The sequence below is a fragment of the Symphodus melops genome (genome assembly GCF_947650265.1).
Source record: "Symphodus melops genome assembly, chromosome: 21".
NCBI classification, from domain to species: Eukaryota; Metazoa; Chordata; class Actinopteri; order Labriformes; family Labridae; genus Symphodus; species Symphodus melops.
Window position 1 is genome coordinate 18,105,201 of NC_136711.1, and position 14,773 is coordinate 18,119,973.

The following is a 14,773-nucleotide window of genomic DNA, read 5'->3' on the forward strand; positions in this document are numbered from 1 at the left end:
AGTGTTATAAGTGTGTGTGTGTGTGTGTGTGTGTGTGTGTGTGTGTGTGTGTGTGTGTGTGTGTGTGTGTGTGTGTGTGTGTGTGTGTGTGTGTGTGTGTGTGTGTGTGACGAACGGACACAGAGAAACTAGCAGCTCCATCGTTTTATACATGATGCGTTTCATGCCAAACATCGTCCCACAAAGCCCTGATTGGTGCGGCAGTTTTTTTCGGTTGTCATGGCGACACGATGCCGCATTATGGCCGTTTCCATGACGATTCATCGATTGCCACGGCTCTGCCTTGGCCCGACGTGTGTGGATTCAGACCCGTTTTCCTGCTGGCAGGTCGTCACAGACGAAGATCATTACTATGCAGAGCGGATCACCGAGAGTTTACAGGAGATACAGGTCGATGCAGACGTTTGAAAAACTTTCTGTGCTTTATTTTTGGGGATAATTAAGCCTGAATTGTACAAACTTAAGTGGGAAAATATTCCCTTTGTTCATATTTCAAAGTTGGCTGCAGAGTAGAGGAGGTGAAGTGAAGGCAGGAACAAATGAAATGAAGTATGAAGGGAGAATTCAAGGAAAAGCAAAACAGATAGAAGATAAAGGTAGAGGAGAAAACTGAGTGAAAGGAAAAGAATGAATCACTTCTTTTCACTGATGTTATCATGTTGGATTAACATTCCTCGATGGCAGGAAACCAGAGATAAAACTGGAGATAATGCAGAGATAAAAAAAATAAAAAAACAGGACATGAAGACGAAGAAAATCACCTTGTTTGGAAAAGTGAAGGATTTGTCGCTTATTAACTTTGCTGTAGAAGTCGAGATTGGTCTCTTAGAAAACTTGTTGAAGGCCTCGTCTCAGAATGAAAAGTCCTTTTCTTGGTCCGGTCTCGGTCTCGGACTGAGCGGACTCCAGGTTTTTATTCAAGACTTGTCTAGACCACCACTCATTGGCTACTTTTCCACGTCATTACTGTGATGAGAAGGAAAACGCCCACTTCCTAAAAAACAAATGACTTCAATTCATTTCTAGTTTCTCCCGGATTGTGTGGAGTAACGACTTCGTGAAAAGAGAGTGAAGTCAGACTCCCTCTGGATTTGTTGTTCTCAGCTCTTTTGTTTACCTCGGTAAACGGGACGGTGCTTCTTTTGGTCAGAGGCTCACGTGTCTTTTCCAGTGAGCTCCTCACCTCTCCAGCGGTTCGCCCTGCCACCACCTGGCGGGGGGAAAGCTATAGCCCCGCCCACTCAGGGAAGCCGTATCGAGGCGTATAATAACAGAGTGTTGTCACAAGGGTACAACTGAAGGAGAAACAACAGAGAGAAGAGAAGACTTTCTGTAGCCTAAAAGGACAAACATTTAACAGGCAACACAGACTTGGAGTGTGAGAAGACTGACAGGTCTGATAGAAGATAAATTACTAAGTTAATAAATTATTTTTTATTGCCATGGATTTCGTAATCTGTGTAAAAAAAAACCCACAAACTGTGTGCAACAAGTTCCCACCTGTGCTCTCGGGTTTAAGTTCGGGATCAGTTCCCGCATGTGGCAGAGAAAGAGCGTTACTCATCAATCCAATCAAAGAAAACAAAACGCAGCAATGAGCGGATACAAAGAAAATCACAGAAGGGTGATTTCCAGAAAAGAGCGAGAACAAGTCAAGTCTCCTTCCTCCCATATCTCTCAGCCAACCACTCATTAGCTCACATCAGCATCCATGTCACTGCCTCGCCACAGAGTTACACTTGTACTCAGAAACAGTCGCAGCACACGAATCAAAAGCTTCAGTGCGAAACAGAAACTGACGTGTTTGAAAGCTCACACGCAAACATCCAGAACTCCCCGAAACACGGAGACAGCTCGACGACGAGTGTCAGACAGACGGAAATCCAGCTCTGATTTTTTTTAAAAAAAGTGTCGATACAGTAAAACTAAAACTGTTAAAGAAATGTAGCTGTCATGATCACTTTAAGTCTCAGATGTAACCATGGCCTCTGGATTTATGAAATGTCAGATTTCCTTTAAACTACCAGTGACGTTGAAACGTTTCATGTTGATCAGAAACGTCAGACACAAGCTCAGTGGTTGCAATTGGACAAAGACACAAGACAGTAAGTTTAAACAGCCGACAATATAAATATAAAGATTTTGGATTCAACTCAACGCCTCCAGAAGTTAAAAACACATCACATCTGAGACTTTCACACAGAGCAGTTTAATCATGATGATTTAAAAGGTAAACACAGACGGGAGAAGCTCACTAATTTCCGAGTTTTTTTTTCGGACTCTTCATTTCATTTGCTTTCACAGTTAAAGGCGCCCGCTGACCTATTCACAGTCTGCTAGCTTACACATAAACCAGTTATGTCTGAAAAAAACGCCGTCGGGGTCAGGTTCACACTTTATTGTGTGATTCACATGAAAGTCGTCGCTGCTGTGAGGAATGTAACACACTCACCTGACAGTATAAACATGAAGCTAAATAAAGACACGCGGGGGCTTTTAGTCTTTTCCCTCTCCTCTCTGATCCTCCCGTCTGTCTCCTGTAACTTTGACCAAACACGTCAGTCTGTCTCTCATTCTGTTACATGTGTGAACGGGGACTTTCTCGTTGCCTGTATCCGACTGCTCTGCTGAGCTGTATGTTTTGTCCCCATTAGTGACCCACAGGCCTCACGTCTCCTGTAACCACCGGCTCTCTTTGCTTATTATCCTTTCCGGTTATGAAGATCTGACTGCCCAGTTAGAGAGCGAATGGAGCAGGGCCTTTTAATGGCTGACTGAAAGAGAAGATCAGAGCTGAAAGTATCACGTTACCTCTGGGTGCAGGGATGAAACCGTTTTGGAAGAACATAATTGTGTTTTTGTGCGGCTGTGCGCTTGTGTGTGCGTGTGTGTGTGTGAAGCTGTCGAATTGAATTGTTGCCGAGAGAAGAGGAGACATATCAGAGAGACAGGGCGAGAGAGAGAGAGAGAGAGAGAGAGAGAGAGAGAGAGAAGTGGATGCTAAAAAGAAGAGTGTGTTCATGATACACGTGAGTAATTTCAACAATAATAGAGGAAATAAATATTTAAAGCCTCTGTTTCCTCTTTTATCCATAAAATCTACTGTTGACTTTGTGTTTATATTCACTTGTTTTTACAAAGTAATGACCATATTGAGATCTGTTAAATTAGGACACAGGAGGAAACCTTTACACCATGGAGTGAACACTGAAGTAGAGGGAGGTTTTAAAGGAGGAATAAGATCATTTTAACGCTCACACCTCTCACTGCAGGAGGACATTGTCATTGCCAAATAATCACTAGAATGAAAACATTCACTTGACTTGATTTGGACAGGGCAGCTGAAGAATGACATGTTGGAAGAGAAAGGAGGGAATGACATGCACTAAATAGTGACAGGATCAGAAGTGGAAATTATGTGAGCTAATTATTCTCAAATTATTTAAGCAAGTGTTTTATTTAATGAAGGATTCGTGCAGTTTGGACCTCATGCGATACAAAGAAGAATCACAATATATACATAGCGACACAATATTTTTTTCGGGCACACAAACAGCTCCACTTTTGGGTCCCACCAATAGAGTAAACACACAAAAAAAAACCATATATTACATATATTCCTCTTTGTTAATTTTTCTGTGTATGTGGCTGTGCTGATTCTTGTTGGTGCAGCGAGCATATTGTACTAATTTAGTACAATGTAGCCTCAAATTTGATCTGATTTAATTTTGTCTTTGGTGATATTCAGGAGAGAAGAATAAAAGTGGTTGTTGTTGTAATAGTGAGTAGTGACCACCAGGTGTCAGACTAGATTCTTCTGTTCAAACATGAAGTATTAAAAGAGAAAGCTTCTCCTTCTCTTCAACAGTGACTCTAATAAAGACCCAGACAATAGAAACACTGACTCGACAACACAGAGGTCTGATAGATGCTTTCTTTGTCGTTGTCTTGTTTCATTTGAGAGGATTTGCATATAAACCTTGCATGTGTGCAAGAGAGACAGACAGCAGAAGAAAGACTGTCTGACAGACAGTCAGACAAAACGTGTGTGTTTGTGTGTGTGTGTGTGTGTGTGTGTGTGCACTTGGCTTTGCATTGAGTGCGCATGCCCTTTTTATAGAGATCAACAATAATGAAAGGCCCTGGTCCCTGTGCACATCAATGGATGATACAGCTATAATTGTACTGGGCAAACTGGCTCACACTGGTATAATCCACTCATAAAAGTCACACACACAGACACACACAGACACACAAAGAGCAATAATCCGCGGTGATCTGCCACCAGGGGTTTCCTCTCTTTGTTCATTATTGATAAGGACGAGGCAGAGGGAGAAGTGATTGTAGAGGCGTTTTTTTTTTATCCTGCTGAGCCAATTACTGTTTCTGTTTTTCACCTCCCTCCTCTCATGTTACTCCGACTGATCAAATTAAAGGCAGTCAATCTGAGCTTTCTCAGAAAGAGAAAGTCAAGTAAAGCTAACTGCACACAAAAATAAAATGGAATAGACGGATTCATTGGGAAAATTCAAATGATCATATTACTTTTTCTGCAATGAACATCATTTTTAGCAACTTCTACGTGAAAGTAGTAGATTGATTGATTGATTTGTCTTAAAGTATGATCCAGTCTCCTTTAAAGTTAACATATGCAAAATACACTGTTTTTCGATCACTAACATGTGTCTCTAGTCTGTCTACAAACCCCCCCCAAAGATGAGAAAAGTCCATCCTCTCTGTCTTCTGCATGCTCCACTTTTCAGAAAATGTGTGCTCAAACAGGCCGTTTTGAGAATTTCCCTTCATGACATCACAAAGGGCAGTAGCCCCTCCCCCAGGTGGGTGACACTCCCAAAGCTGGGTGTTTGTTCTGCCTTCTCACCGTAAACAACAGGAGCGAGAAAGCCCGAGCCGCCCAAGCCCTTCTAAAGAGGGGGCGTGGTCAGATACTGCTCATTTACATATTTAAAGCTACAGACACAGAAACAGCCTGTTCTGAGCAGGGCTGAAATAGAGGGGTTTATAGACATGATCAAATACAGGATCAGAGTGGATTTACAACAAGAAAATTCACATGTTTTGAGGAGCTCTGAGACTTATTTAAACTTGTTGAAAAGGAGGACAATATGTGACCACTGGTTGGATTTTACAAGTTTAATGTTTCTATCTGCAACAACTTTGTACGTTAGCCCTTTTTGAGATTGTGATTCTGCAACAGCACTACATCTGCCTTCATTAAAGCTTCATACTTCAGGTTTAACAAGTGAAAGATAGACACCATCTACTGTTTCCCTACACAGGAGCAGGCACACAAACAAATGCAAACAAACAACTGAAGATGAGGCGGTATTGATTGCTATTAATATGCGAGCCCCGGTAGCTTGTTGCTGCTCTGCTCTCACTTGTAGAGTGTGTGGGCGGCAACCAAAGCCATGGACAGGTATAAGTGAAGTGCGCGAGCGTGTGTGTGTGTGTCTGTGTGTGAGTGTGTGTGAAGGAGAAACACACAGAGACAGCGAGAAAGAGCGAGAATGTGCGTCTCTCCATCGTTGCAGCCGGGCAGCCTTGTTGGCTCCACTCAGAGCAGACAGAGTGTGTCTGATCGTGTGTGTCTCTGTGTGTGTGTGTGTGTGTGTGTGAGAGAGTGTGTGTGAAAGTGGGTGTGAGCAGCTGAGCGAGTTTTTGGTCGCTATGCACGTTGAGAGTGGCCGTCACTCCACTCCTCTCCGCTCATCCATGCTGGATTAAAACAAGAAAACAACCTTTTATTTTTTGGACTGTTACACAGCTGTTTGGGACACACACACACACACACACACAGACACACACAGACACACAGACACACACTGTGTGACACCTGCTGAAATGAGCGAGGAGGTTAAAGACAAGGCTACTGGGAAGTCTGCTCATCGCAAGAAGAAAGGAAAGAAGGTAAAAAGGATGATTTAATCTGACTTTCTGATTTGTAAACAACATGGAGCGTCTGCTTTCCTTCAAACACAAAGTCAATCTCTGTTTCTCGGACATGGAAAGAGAAAAACAATTCTCTATTTAACTCAAAACTTACAGAAAATCTTTAAGAACTGTGTCGTTTTTAAAATGAAAGGGTGACAATTGGCAGATTTAAAGATATCTAGGCATTTAAAGTTGCACATTTGTGGATGTTGTTGATGGAGAGAGCAGCTCTTTGTTATGGTGGCTGTTGGCTATTGTTAATAGTGATTTGATGACAGAGCATTATCATGACATAGCAGGGATGCTAATGGTTAGTAAGGGTATTTTTTCCCCCTCTAAATATTGTGTTTCTTTGCTAAAATCGTCACTTTGTATGTTTAATGCTCTGAAGCTCATCTGTAGGATATTATTGGATTTTTTTCTGGATTACATTCACGTTTTTTTTTTCCCTCGTTGTGTTGATGACATGATTTCTATTTTTATGTTTTAAATGTACCAAACCTTTTGTTGTCATTGGAGTCAAATTCAATTCCTTTTTTTTTTTTTCCCTGCTTTTTTTTTTTTTACATGACGTGTGACTGCAGGTATGAAGCACCTGTTAACTTGTTCATGTGCCCAGTGAGAGTGAGAGAAACAAAAGAGAGAGATCGTGTGTCAGACCGGGAATAAAAAGGATGGGAAAGGGAGGCATCAAGATATTAAGCAGGCTTTTAGGAAATGGATGAGGTAAAAGGTAGAAGATGATGGAGCGAGAACAGTCTCGGAGGAGGAAAGGTGAGGGAGGGGAGGAAGAGAAGTACAGGAGGTGAAAGAGACAACCCGATATTAAAGAGAAGTGATGGAGATGGATTTAATGGTGGTGTGAATTAACCAACAAATCATGAATCTACATAAATCTGCATCGCTCTGAAAACACCCCCACCTTGAATTCATGGAAACAACAAAACAGAAAATGTCCCTTTGAATTCCCAGCTGTGGTGACATCATGGGCGAGCCAGTATGGCAGTAATTTGTCATTGTTATGATGATAATGCAGAAAAAGCTTGTTCGGTAATTAAAAGGGGGTTATACTGTGCTTTTGGATTTATTGGCTCTACACAAGCTGGCTGTCTGGCTGAGTGGGTGGAGTTTTGTGTGTGTGTGTGTGTGTGTGTATGTGTGTGTTTCGGATTTTGTTTGTGCCACCAAAACACATTACCACACCAGAAAGAGAATCTGGAAAAGCTGATGGCTATTTGGTGGACTTTATTTTAGGAGAAGATGTGTAGGATCATAGATATTAGTCAGGTTGGGGATTTTTATGACATACAGTACTTTAATGCTAATGCTAGCACAGTACCTGGTTCAACATTGAAACACGCCTTTTACCATCTAATAGATATCGGCTAAATACTTTGCCTGTTTTATTTAAACATTAAGGGGTGTTACATTGTATTAGACTATAAGCTAAACACAAAACAATTATTAAGAGTTAATATTTTGCGATTATAAGTAGTCTAAAACCAATGTCAGATCGTGACAATAAGCTAGGCTAGTTGCTAGGGAGCTACTCACTAGCAGCCATCTAGTTAGCCTCATTATAGCATGCTAATAAGAGGTCAAGATGCAATTGCTTCCTCTTTTTTTAAATCTGTAGGCCGGTGTAGGCTGGGTGTTGAAACAAAGCTAACAAGCTTGACAAACGTTGGCTACCAAAATTAACTGTTTGTACGAGTTCAATTCTATTTACTTTGACGACTTCTGTAAGTGGTAGATTTAAACGCACCATTTGAATGTTAAAAATTCGGATGTAATCCGGCGTCAAAACCTAAACAAAATTTGGTTCATATGAGTTTTCATTAAGAAAAGAAAATGAATATTTTGGCTTCTTATTATTGGATGCAAGCATTTAGCTCTTCACTTTGATTCTCGGTGAGATGAGTTCGGGTGCATGGGCCTATCAAGGGGGGCAAACGTCTGAAAAGATGCTGTTGTGTGTTTCTGTGCATTGCTGTGTGTGTATTTCTTTAGAAACCCTTTATTGCTTTGAGAAAAGCTGCTGGCTGAGCACCTTTATTCTATAGGATACAGCCTTATGTTTAGTCAGCTGTTCTTAATGGCCTCCCTGTGCGCACACAAACTAAGACATACGAACCCTGTGGTCTTCTCTATTTATTTAGTGTAACAGGTGCTTCTGCTTCCAGTGGATAATATACAGTGTGTATGATTAAGTACATATTTTAAATAATATATTTACAGTACGTCCTTTGAAAGGGACATGTGCAGAGATTGATGATTCTTTTTGTGTTTGGAGCTTGGAACTGGGGGAGAGATGGAAAGGGATCTGGAGCCCGAGAGAAAGGACCAGAAAATTAGAGGAGGAGCCATAAGGGGTGGGGAGGGAGAGATTGAGAAAAACAAAAGGAAAGGGTAGAGAGAGTGAGGATGAAGGGAGATCGGAGGTGAGGAAGGGAGACAAAGAGGGGGGAAAGGAGGAGCTGAAGTGACAACCTCAAGACACTGATGAGGGACGACTGATGTGTTGCTAAGAGCTTGCGAGGACGAGACGGTCGAGAATATAAAGGGGGGAGTATAGACTGGAGAAAGGCAGCAGAAGCAGATATAAAAGAAGGAAGTGTAGGGTTAAAAAAAGAGATGAAAAGGAGCTTGATGGCTCTATTTAAAGGAGAAAGCAAGGAGGCAGATGAAGAGAATGGTGGGCAGAGAGTGAAGAGGAGGAAACTAGAGGAAGGCTATTAAAGGTGAGATAAAACGAGAGATCAGGAAAGCTGAAAGTCATCTGAAAATGAAGGAGAGGAACGTGTTTTTTTCCTCTCCACCACTCTCCCCAACCTGTTGCTATGGGACACAATGCGTGGTGGTGAAACAACAGGAAAAACAATAAGAGAATGACAAATCACAGTTTGTGTGTGTGTGAGTGTGAGTAACCAGCGAAGAAACATCACATTACAAAAACAGACAATTGAATGCTTGGATCATGTGGGTGTGTTCAAGGTGAGAATAATGTGAGTGGTCAGGATATTTATGGGAGAAATTGTGTTACAGTTCAGTTAAGACGACCACATGTTAATGGTAGTGTACAGTGTTAGAGAGAGAGTCTATCCTGTCCTTTTCTAATGCAGCTTAACCTTTAATACCCTGATAACATTATTCCATTTCATCAACCATGAGTCGGAAGAGCTTTATTACTTTGTCAATACTTTCTTCCTCGCGCTGGATTGGACATCGTGTTTTCTGGGATGTCCGACCTTCAGATTCTTGTGAACACAATATTTCAGGAATGCCAGGAAGCAATATCTTTCATTCCTTGCATCAATTTTACTTTACAAAAATCCACAAAGAACAGGGGATTCATTAACGCTTAAATCTCCATTTGTTCTATGAAGAGCTCCTTTTTGAGGGATTTTTAAGCAGTGTCATTTTTGGTGCACAAAGCACTTCTCTTCCTTTTTCCTAGAGCCACTTATTTCAGCGACGCCTCGACGTCCGTTGTTGGACGAGGCTTCAGGTAAATGCCAACCTTTGCCAAAAGGTAAAACATCCTTTGCTTAGTGTCTCAGGAGTCAGGCAATAAAAATAACAATATAGAGAATAAATAAATGTTTTTGTCAGTAGTCTTGTTTGCGTTTGTAAAACAACAGAGTATATATTTTGATTGGTTTCATAACCAGCTAAAAACTTCTCACAGGAGCTTTCACGACTTAATGGACTAGACTTCAGAGCATTCTGACTCTTTCATGATAAGTTCAAACCGTCATTAAAAACAGTGAAAATGTTTGACTGAGTGGAAAACTAAATATATAACACCGTGACACATCACGCTTCATATATTTTTGTCCCTGTGTGTCTCCCGTATCTGTAATTACATGCCGGAGGTCCTCTGTGAATATCAGAGACACAGGAGTGAGACCTGAGAGCTTAGCAGGTGTGTTAATAGACGTTACTATGACAACCAAATGCCCGCTGGGAGTGGAACAGAGAAGCAGCTCCGAGTGGTGGAAGTTAGTCATCAGTAAAAGAGATAAATTAAATACAGCTAAATGTTGAATACAGCTTTAATCGGGAAATCGTAGCATGAACTGAAACTTGTGAACTGGCTCAACCCGGAGGACAAAAACAAATTGATATGATCAGCCACGCCCTGCTCCCGATGCGTGTGTTCTGCTATACACACATATACACTGCCTGGTATTCCTTTTACGTCCTCACACTGTAACTCAAAGCCCGCCTGGTCGAGTCTGGTAACCGAGGAAGGAGAAGGAAGATGAGGACAGAGAATCCTTTGAGGCAAATACTTCCACCGAGAAATACCTCAGCAGAGTGTGGCGGGGTAGATGACACTCAAATGCAAAATGAAATCATCAAATGTGTCACTTTTTTTTGTCCTCAAACCACTAAAAACTTGATTTTAGAAGCTGTAGAGAACCATTTTTTTCTAAATAATTATCACAGACATTCAATACAGCCTCAATTTGTGATGTTTTTGAAAGATTTTGTGTTTTTTTTTTCTCTTTTAAAAGCTAACAGAAGCCGCTCTCATTCTCCCAATAATTACAGCTCCACTTGAATAAAAACATCCCATCTGTTCGAGGGAGGTGAGCCGCACATATATGCATGATGTATCAGTGTTTTTGTGCTGTTTTTGCCGAGAGAAGTGGACGATTTGCTTATGTAACATGCCTGCCCACGTTCAGTCATTTCCAACCCACACCCTCTCTAATGTCAATACTGTCGATGCTTTCAATAAGCATGAAGTGGAAGCTTCAGCACTCGGCCAATCTGATTTAGACTAAGTGCAGAGTAAGAAAAGAAGCAGTTGGATGGAATTGTACTTTGGCATTTCGAAGCATTACATGGGGAGGGCTTATGTCTTTATTTCTAAGCAAGGAAATGTACTTTTGTTGCCTCATGACTTTGTTGAGGATGGCGTGTTTACATGTAAAAGTAGAAGTCTTAAAATGTGTACAGAAACAAAATCGGACAAATCCAAATCCAGAAGTTCATAAGTTTTGTCGTGAACTATGTTGGTCCCAGACAGCGTGAGAGTGTTTCCACCTTGGCCTGAGCTTTCTCCTCTTCCAGAGATGTGGAGCTGGGTGGAGTCAGACAGGTTACTCTACACCCGGGTGTAATCCCAGCTGGAATGCCCTCTGCACAGCGTTTAGCGAGCGTGGATCTGGCTGCCCTCTGATACACTCCATCATTCCTGCAGAGAAGGACACTGCCAGAGAAACCCGAGCACACTTCAGTCACAGTTACAGATAGCTCTGAGAGAGTTTGGCCAGGTTGTAGTACGGATGGTGTGCCACAGGCCGTACTCTGAGAGCAGGAAGTGTTGGCTGCCGAGGGAAACATTAACTGATGAGACGTTCATTCTGAAATTCTGCTGGCGTTCTGAGAAACTCAGCTATGTTGTCCTCAAGTCACACCCACCAGATGAATCTCCCTCTCGAGAAAGCACCAACAGGGGGCAGCGCAACAACCAAAGAAGTTTGTAAATGTTTCCTAATGTAGCAATCAGTAATGCTGCTGTTTCATCTGAAACTAAGAGACTGATGGGTTTTTTTTTAAATTTCTTATTTTCAATTTAAGTGGCGTAACATTTATTGGAGAAAAGCCTCATCACAGTTGCCTTTTTTATTAGATAAGACAGCTGAAGAGAGACAGGACATGTTGGGAAAATTCATCCATAACACATCATACTAATAGAGCTTTAAGAAATAAAACAACTCCTGTATCTTTAAGTGGCTTTCAAACTTCGTGACTTATCGCAAGAGTGAAGTGGCCATTGGCTCCAAACATTCGCTTACCTTTTTGCTTCCTTTTCAGATGATTATTGTGACAGTGAAGGACTCTCCTGCTCTGAAAAGGTCAGAGCTGGAATAATACTCCTCAAAGGTCAAGAGCTGAATTCAAGCTCTTCACATGATGAGAGTTTAGTCTGTGGTTCCGACCGCTGAGTCAACCGAGCGTCCCCGAATCGCAGAAGAAAAGCCCACGCATAAAATCAGATCATCAAAAACAAGAAGGTCTTAATAACTGTCCCCCTGTAACCTCATATCTGATAAGTAAAAAGAAAAGTACAACATTTTCAAAGGAGTTGCAGACTCAGCATTTGTGAACTCTGCAGAAGTTTCTGCCTATATTTCACCCCCACCTACATATACAGTATATATATTATAAGGGTACATATTGTAGCCAAATAAGCAGCACACATTATAATGATGCTGCTGATATTCTTTAGGGTGAAGGTTCCTCGTGCCAGTGCGCTCCTTTAGAGCCAACATATTGTGTTTTTTGCTGAGGCAGCCGAGGAGCAGAGTGCTGCGCTTGGCTCTATTTCTCACACTTCACGGGAACAGGATGAAGCTGTAATCTGTTAGTATGGTTTGTTCAACGTACGGCTCCCTCTATTCAGCCTCTAACTCTCCTACACACACACACACACACACATATAGAGACATCATTGGATGATGAATGTAAAGGATGTGAGAGGGATGGTTCCCTGTGTCAGCCTGGACTCGATGAATCGAGTGTGTGTGTTTGCCTCGCTCAGCAGATCACTGAAAATCAGGACGGCAGACCTTAAAGATCTGTTTTTAATCAGCTCCTAATCCTCTGTAAGAAAGTGTGTCTGTACCACATCCGTCAGTAGCGACATGGATCTTATAATCCATGATCCGGTGGTCTATTCATGTTGACTCATCTGCAAACGAACCAAAGGTCAATAAACAGTCTGAAATGATTCGTATCTTATGAGGCTTAATTGGGCTCCATGTTAAGCAGTGTTGACATCATTAAAGCAACACTAACATCTCATCAACATCCAGCGTTGTGTGGTGAATCATGGTAAACACCAGTGACTTCTCCATCAAAACAAGATTTTTGAGAGCAATATCTGATATTTGAGTGTTATGAAAAACATATATTTGCATACATGCATACGGTGACTTGAATAAGTATAAGCACTAATTAGACTTATCCACATTTAACATTTGAAGTCAAACAGTCAAACTTAATTTGGCTTTTTGCCACTTAAAGGAAGAACGTGTGATTATATGCTCTTGTGCATATCTCTCTGAGTCCTGACTGCCTACAATGAGTGAGAAGCGTGAGGTCCCGTGTTTAAACCAGGTTTACATGAACAGGAACGCTGACTCCTCTGTTTTAATCGAGACTAGAGGAAATAAGAATAACATACTCACTGCTTTTTTGACTGTCACTTACACGTTTTTATATCATTGTCACTCCGTGTCAATGTACATGCAATGCGACTCTACGAGCTAACTAAAAAGCGCTAACATTAGCTTGCAAACACAACAATGGTCTGGGTTTTTATCCCAAGCTGAGATATCAGATGTGTCCTTGGGCAAGACACTTAACCCCACTTAAATGTGAAACACCTGACATGGCAGCCTCTACCATCAGTGTGTGAATTAGTAGGTGTGACATGCGTTTTGAGTCGTGAACAGATTAGAAAAGAGCCCAAGCTCATTCACCATTTTACCACTAGTTCCTCTTTTCTTTTAGCTCGTTACCTCTTGAATCTGTTGAACTTTACAGTTATCAGTGTTGTTTGCCTTATTTCCTCTTTTTCTAATGACCTGTCTGTATTTAAGGGGATCACTAAGATTGATCACTAAGTATTTTCCTCTCTGCAGTGCAAAGGATAAAAACATGTGAAATATATTTTTAATGTTGAAGATAAAACTGATACATCAATGTGTTAAACTACAGGGGTATAAATGCACAGAATTGTCTAAATATGATTTATTTCCAATCAGCTAACAGGGGTTAAGTTATGCCATCAAACATGGAAAGCGTAGACTTTTTCCAGTGTTGGTGTGTTTCTGCACGGTGATGAACATATTGAGCTAGTCGTCATTTTTATAGCTTATTCCCCAGGCTTATTTCAGTTTATTAAAAAGAAAAACTGCTTCAATTTGTTTTTATTTGATTTGTGGAAGCTAGTCTAGCGTGTAAAAGTTTAATAAATCCCATTGGTGGTGGATAAGGATATTGCTGATATAAAGCTTTCTCCAGTAATGCCTTGTGTCAGACTGTAGCAAAATGTAAAATGTGCACATGCCGTAAAGCTAGCTGGTAAATTAGCCTAATGTGAGAGTGGACTGAGTAAGCAGCAGAGGTTTGCAGAAAAGCTGGCAGAGTGTCAGCTACAGATCAATGTTCAGGATATACAGCACAGGAGCTCCACTCATAGTAAATTCTTCTCAGCTGTAGTACAGAGGAGAAGAAGAAAAAGTGCAAACGCTGGTTAAAGGCAATATAGTGAAATACATCTAAAACAGGACAATTCTTTCTGTTGAATGTGTGATAGAGAACAATAAATAATTTACCAAGAGTACGATCTGCTCTTTTTTATAAACTTTTTTCAGATAACATTTGTTCTGAATTTGAGGCTACAAATAAAAACTGATTGAAATCTGCTTGAAATTAGTTTGGCTAATGTTTGCTAAGCTAGCAGCTTGCCTCATCTTCTCACCTCCTGCGTTTGCTACAGAAAGATTTTAGTCAAGTTACTTTTTTTTACTTTTTTTTTTTTGGGGGGGGGGGGGGTGTTAGCATTTAGCAGTCTAAACATACTGTATCTTAATTTGGAAATACAAAATCTTCAACAATAGGAAAATATTTTTAACATATCACGGTGCTAACGTGACCTAATGATTCAGGCTTTAAGTCTTGTTTACTGGCTCAAAACACTCATTATTGATTACAGACATGATATATATAATCACAAAGTAGTCTGCTTGAAGAATATATTAGCCTATGTTTATGGGTGAAAATAAAACATGAAGCA

At 41.0% G+C, this 14,773-nt stretch overlaps 1 protein-coding gene across 6 annotated transcripts in view; it reads left to right on the forward strand.

The window, feature by feature from the left end:
- The first annotated feature begins 5,444 nt into the window (after positions 1-5,444).
- The window catches only part of LOC306817478 (ankyrin-3-like), a 117,448-nt gene continuing 108,119 nt past the window's right edge, over positions 5,445-14,773 (forward strand). For 2 of the 6 annotated variants that reach the window (XM_079334387.1, XM_079334388.1), the window contains exon 1: positions 5,448-5,931. In XM_079334387.1, coding sequence (XP_079190513.1) covers positions 5,866-5,931 — 66 coding nt within the window. In that variant the 5' untranslated portion in view covers positions 5,448-5,865. Of the gene's footprint in view, positions 5,932-14,773 lie in introns of all 6 variants that reach the window. The other 4 variants (XM_079334389.1, XM_079334391.1, XM_079334384.1 and 1 more) reach the window with 3 other exon arrangements.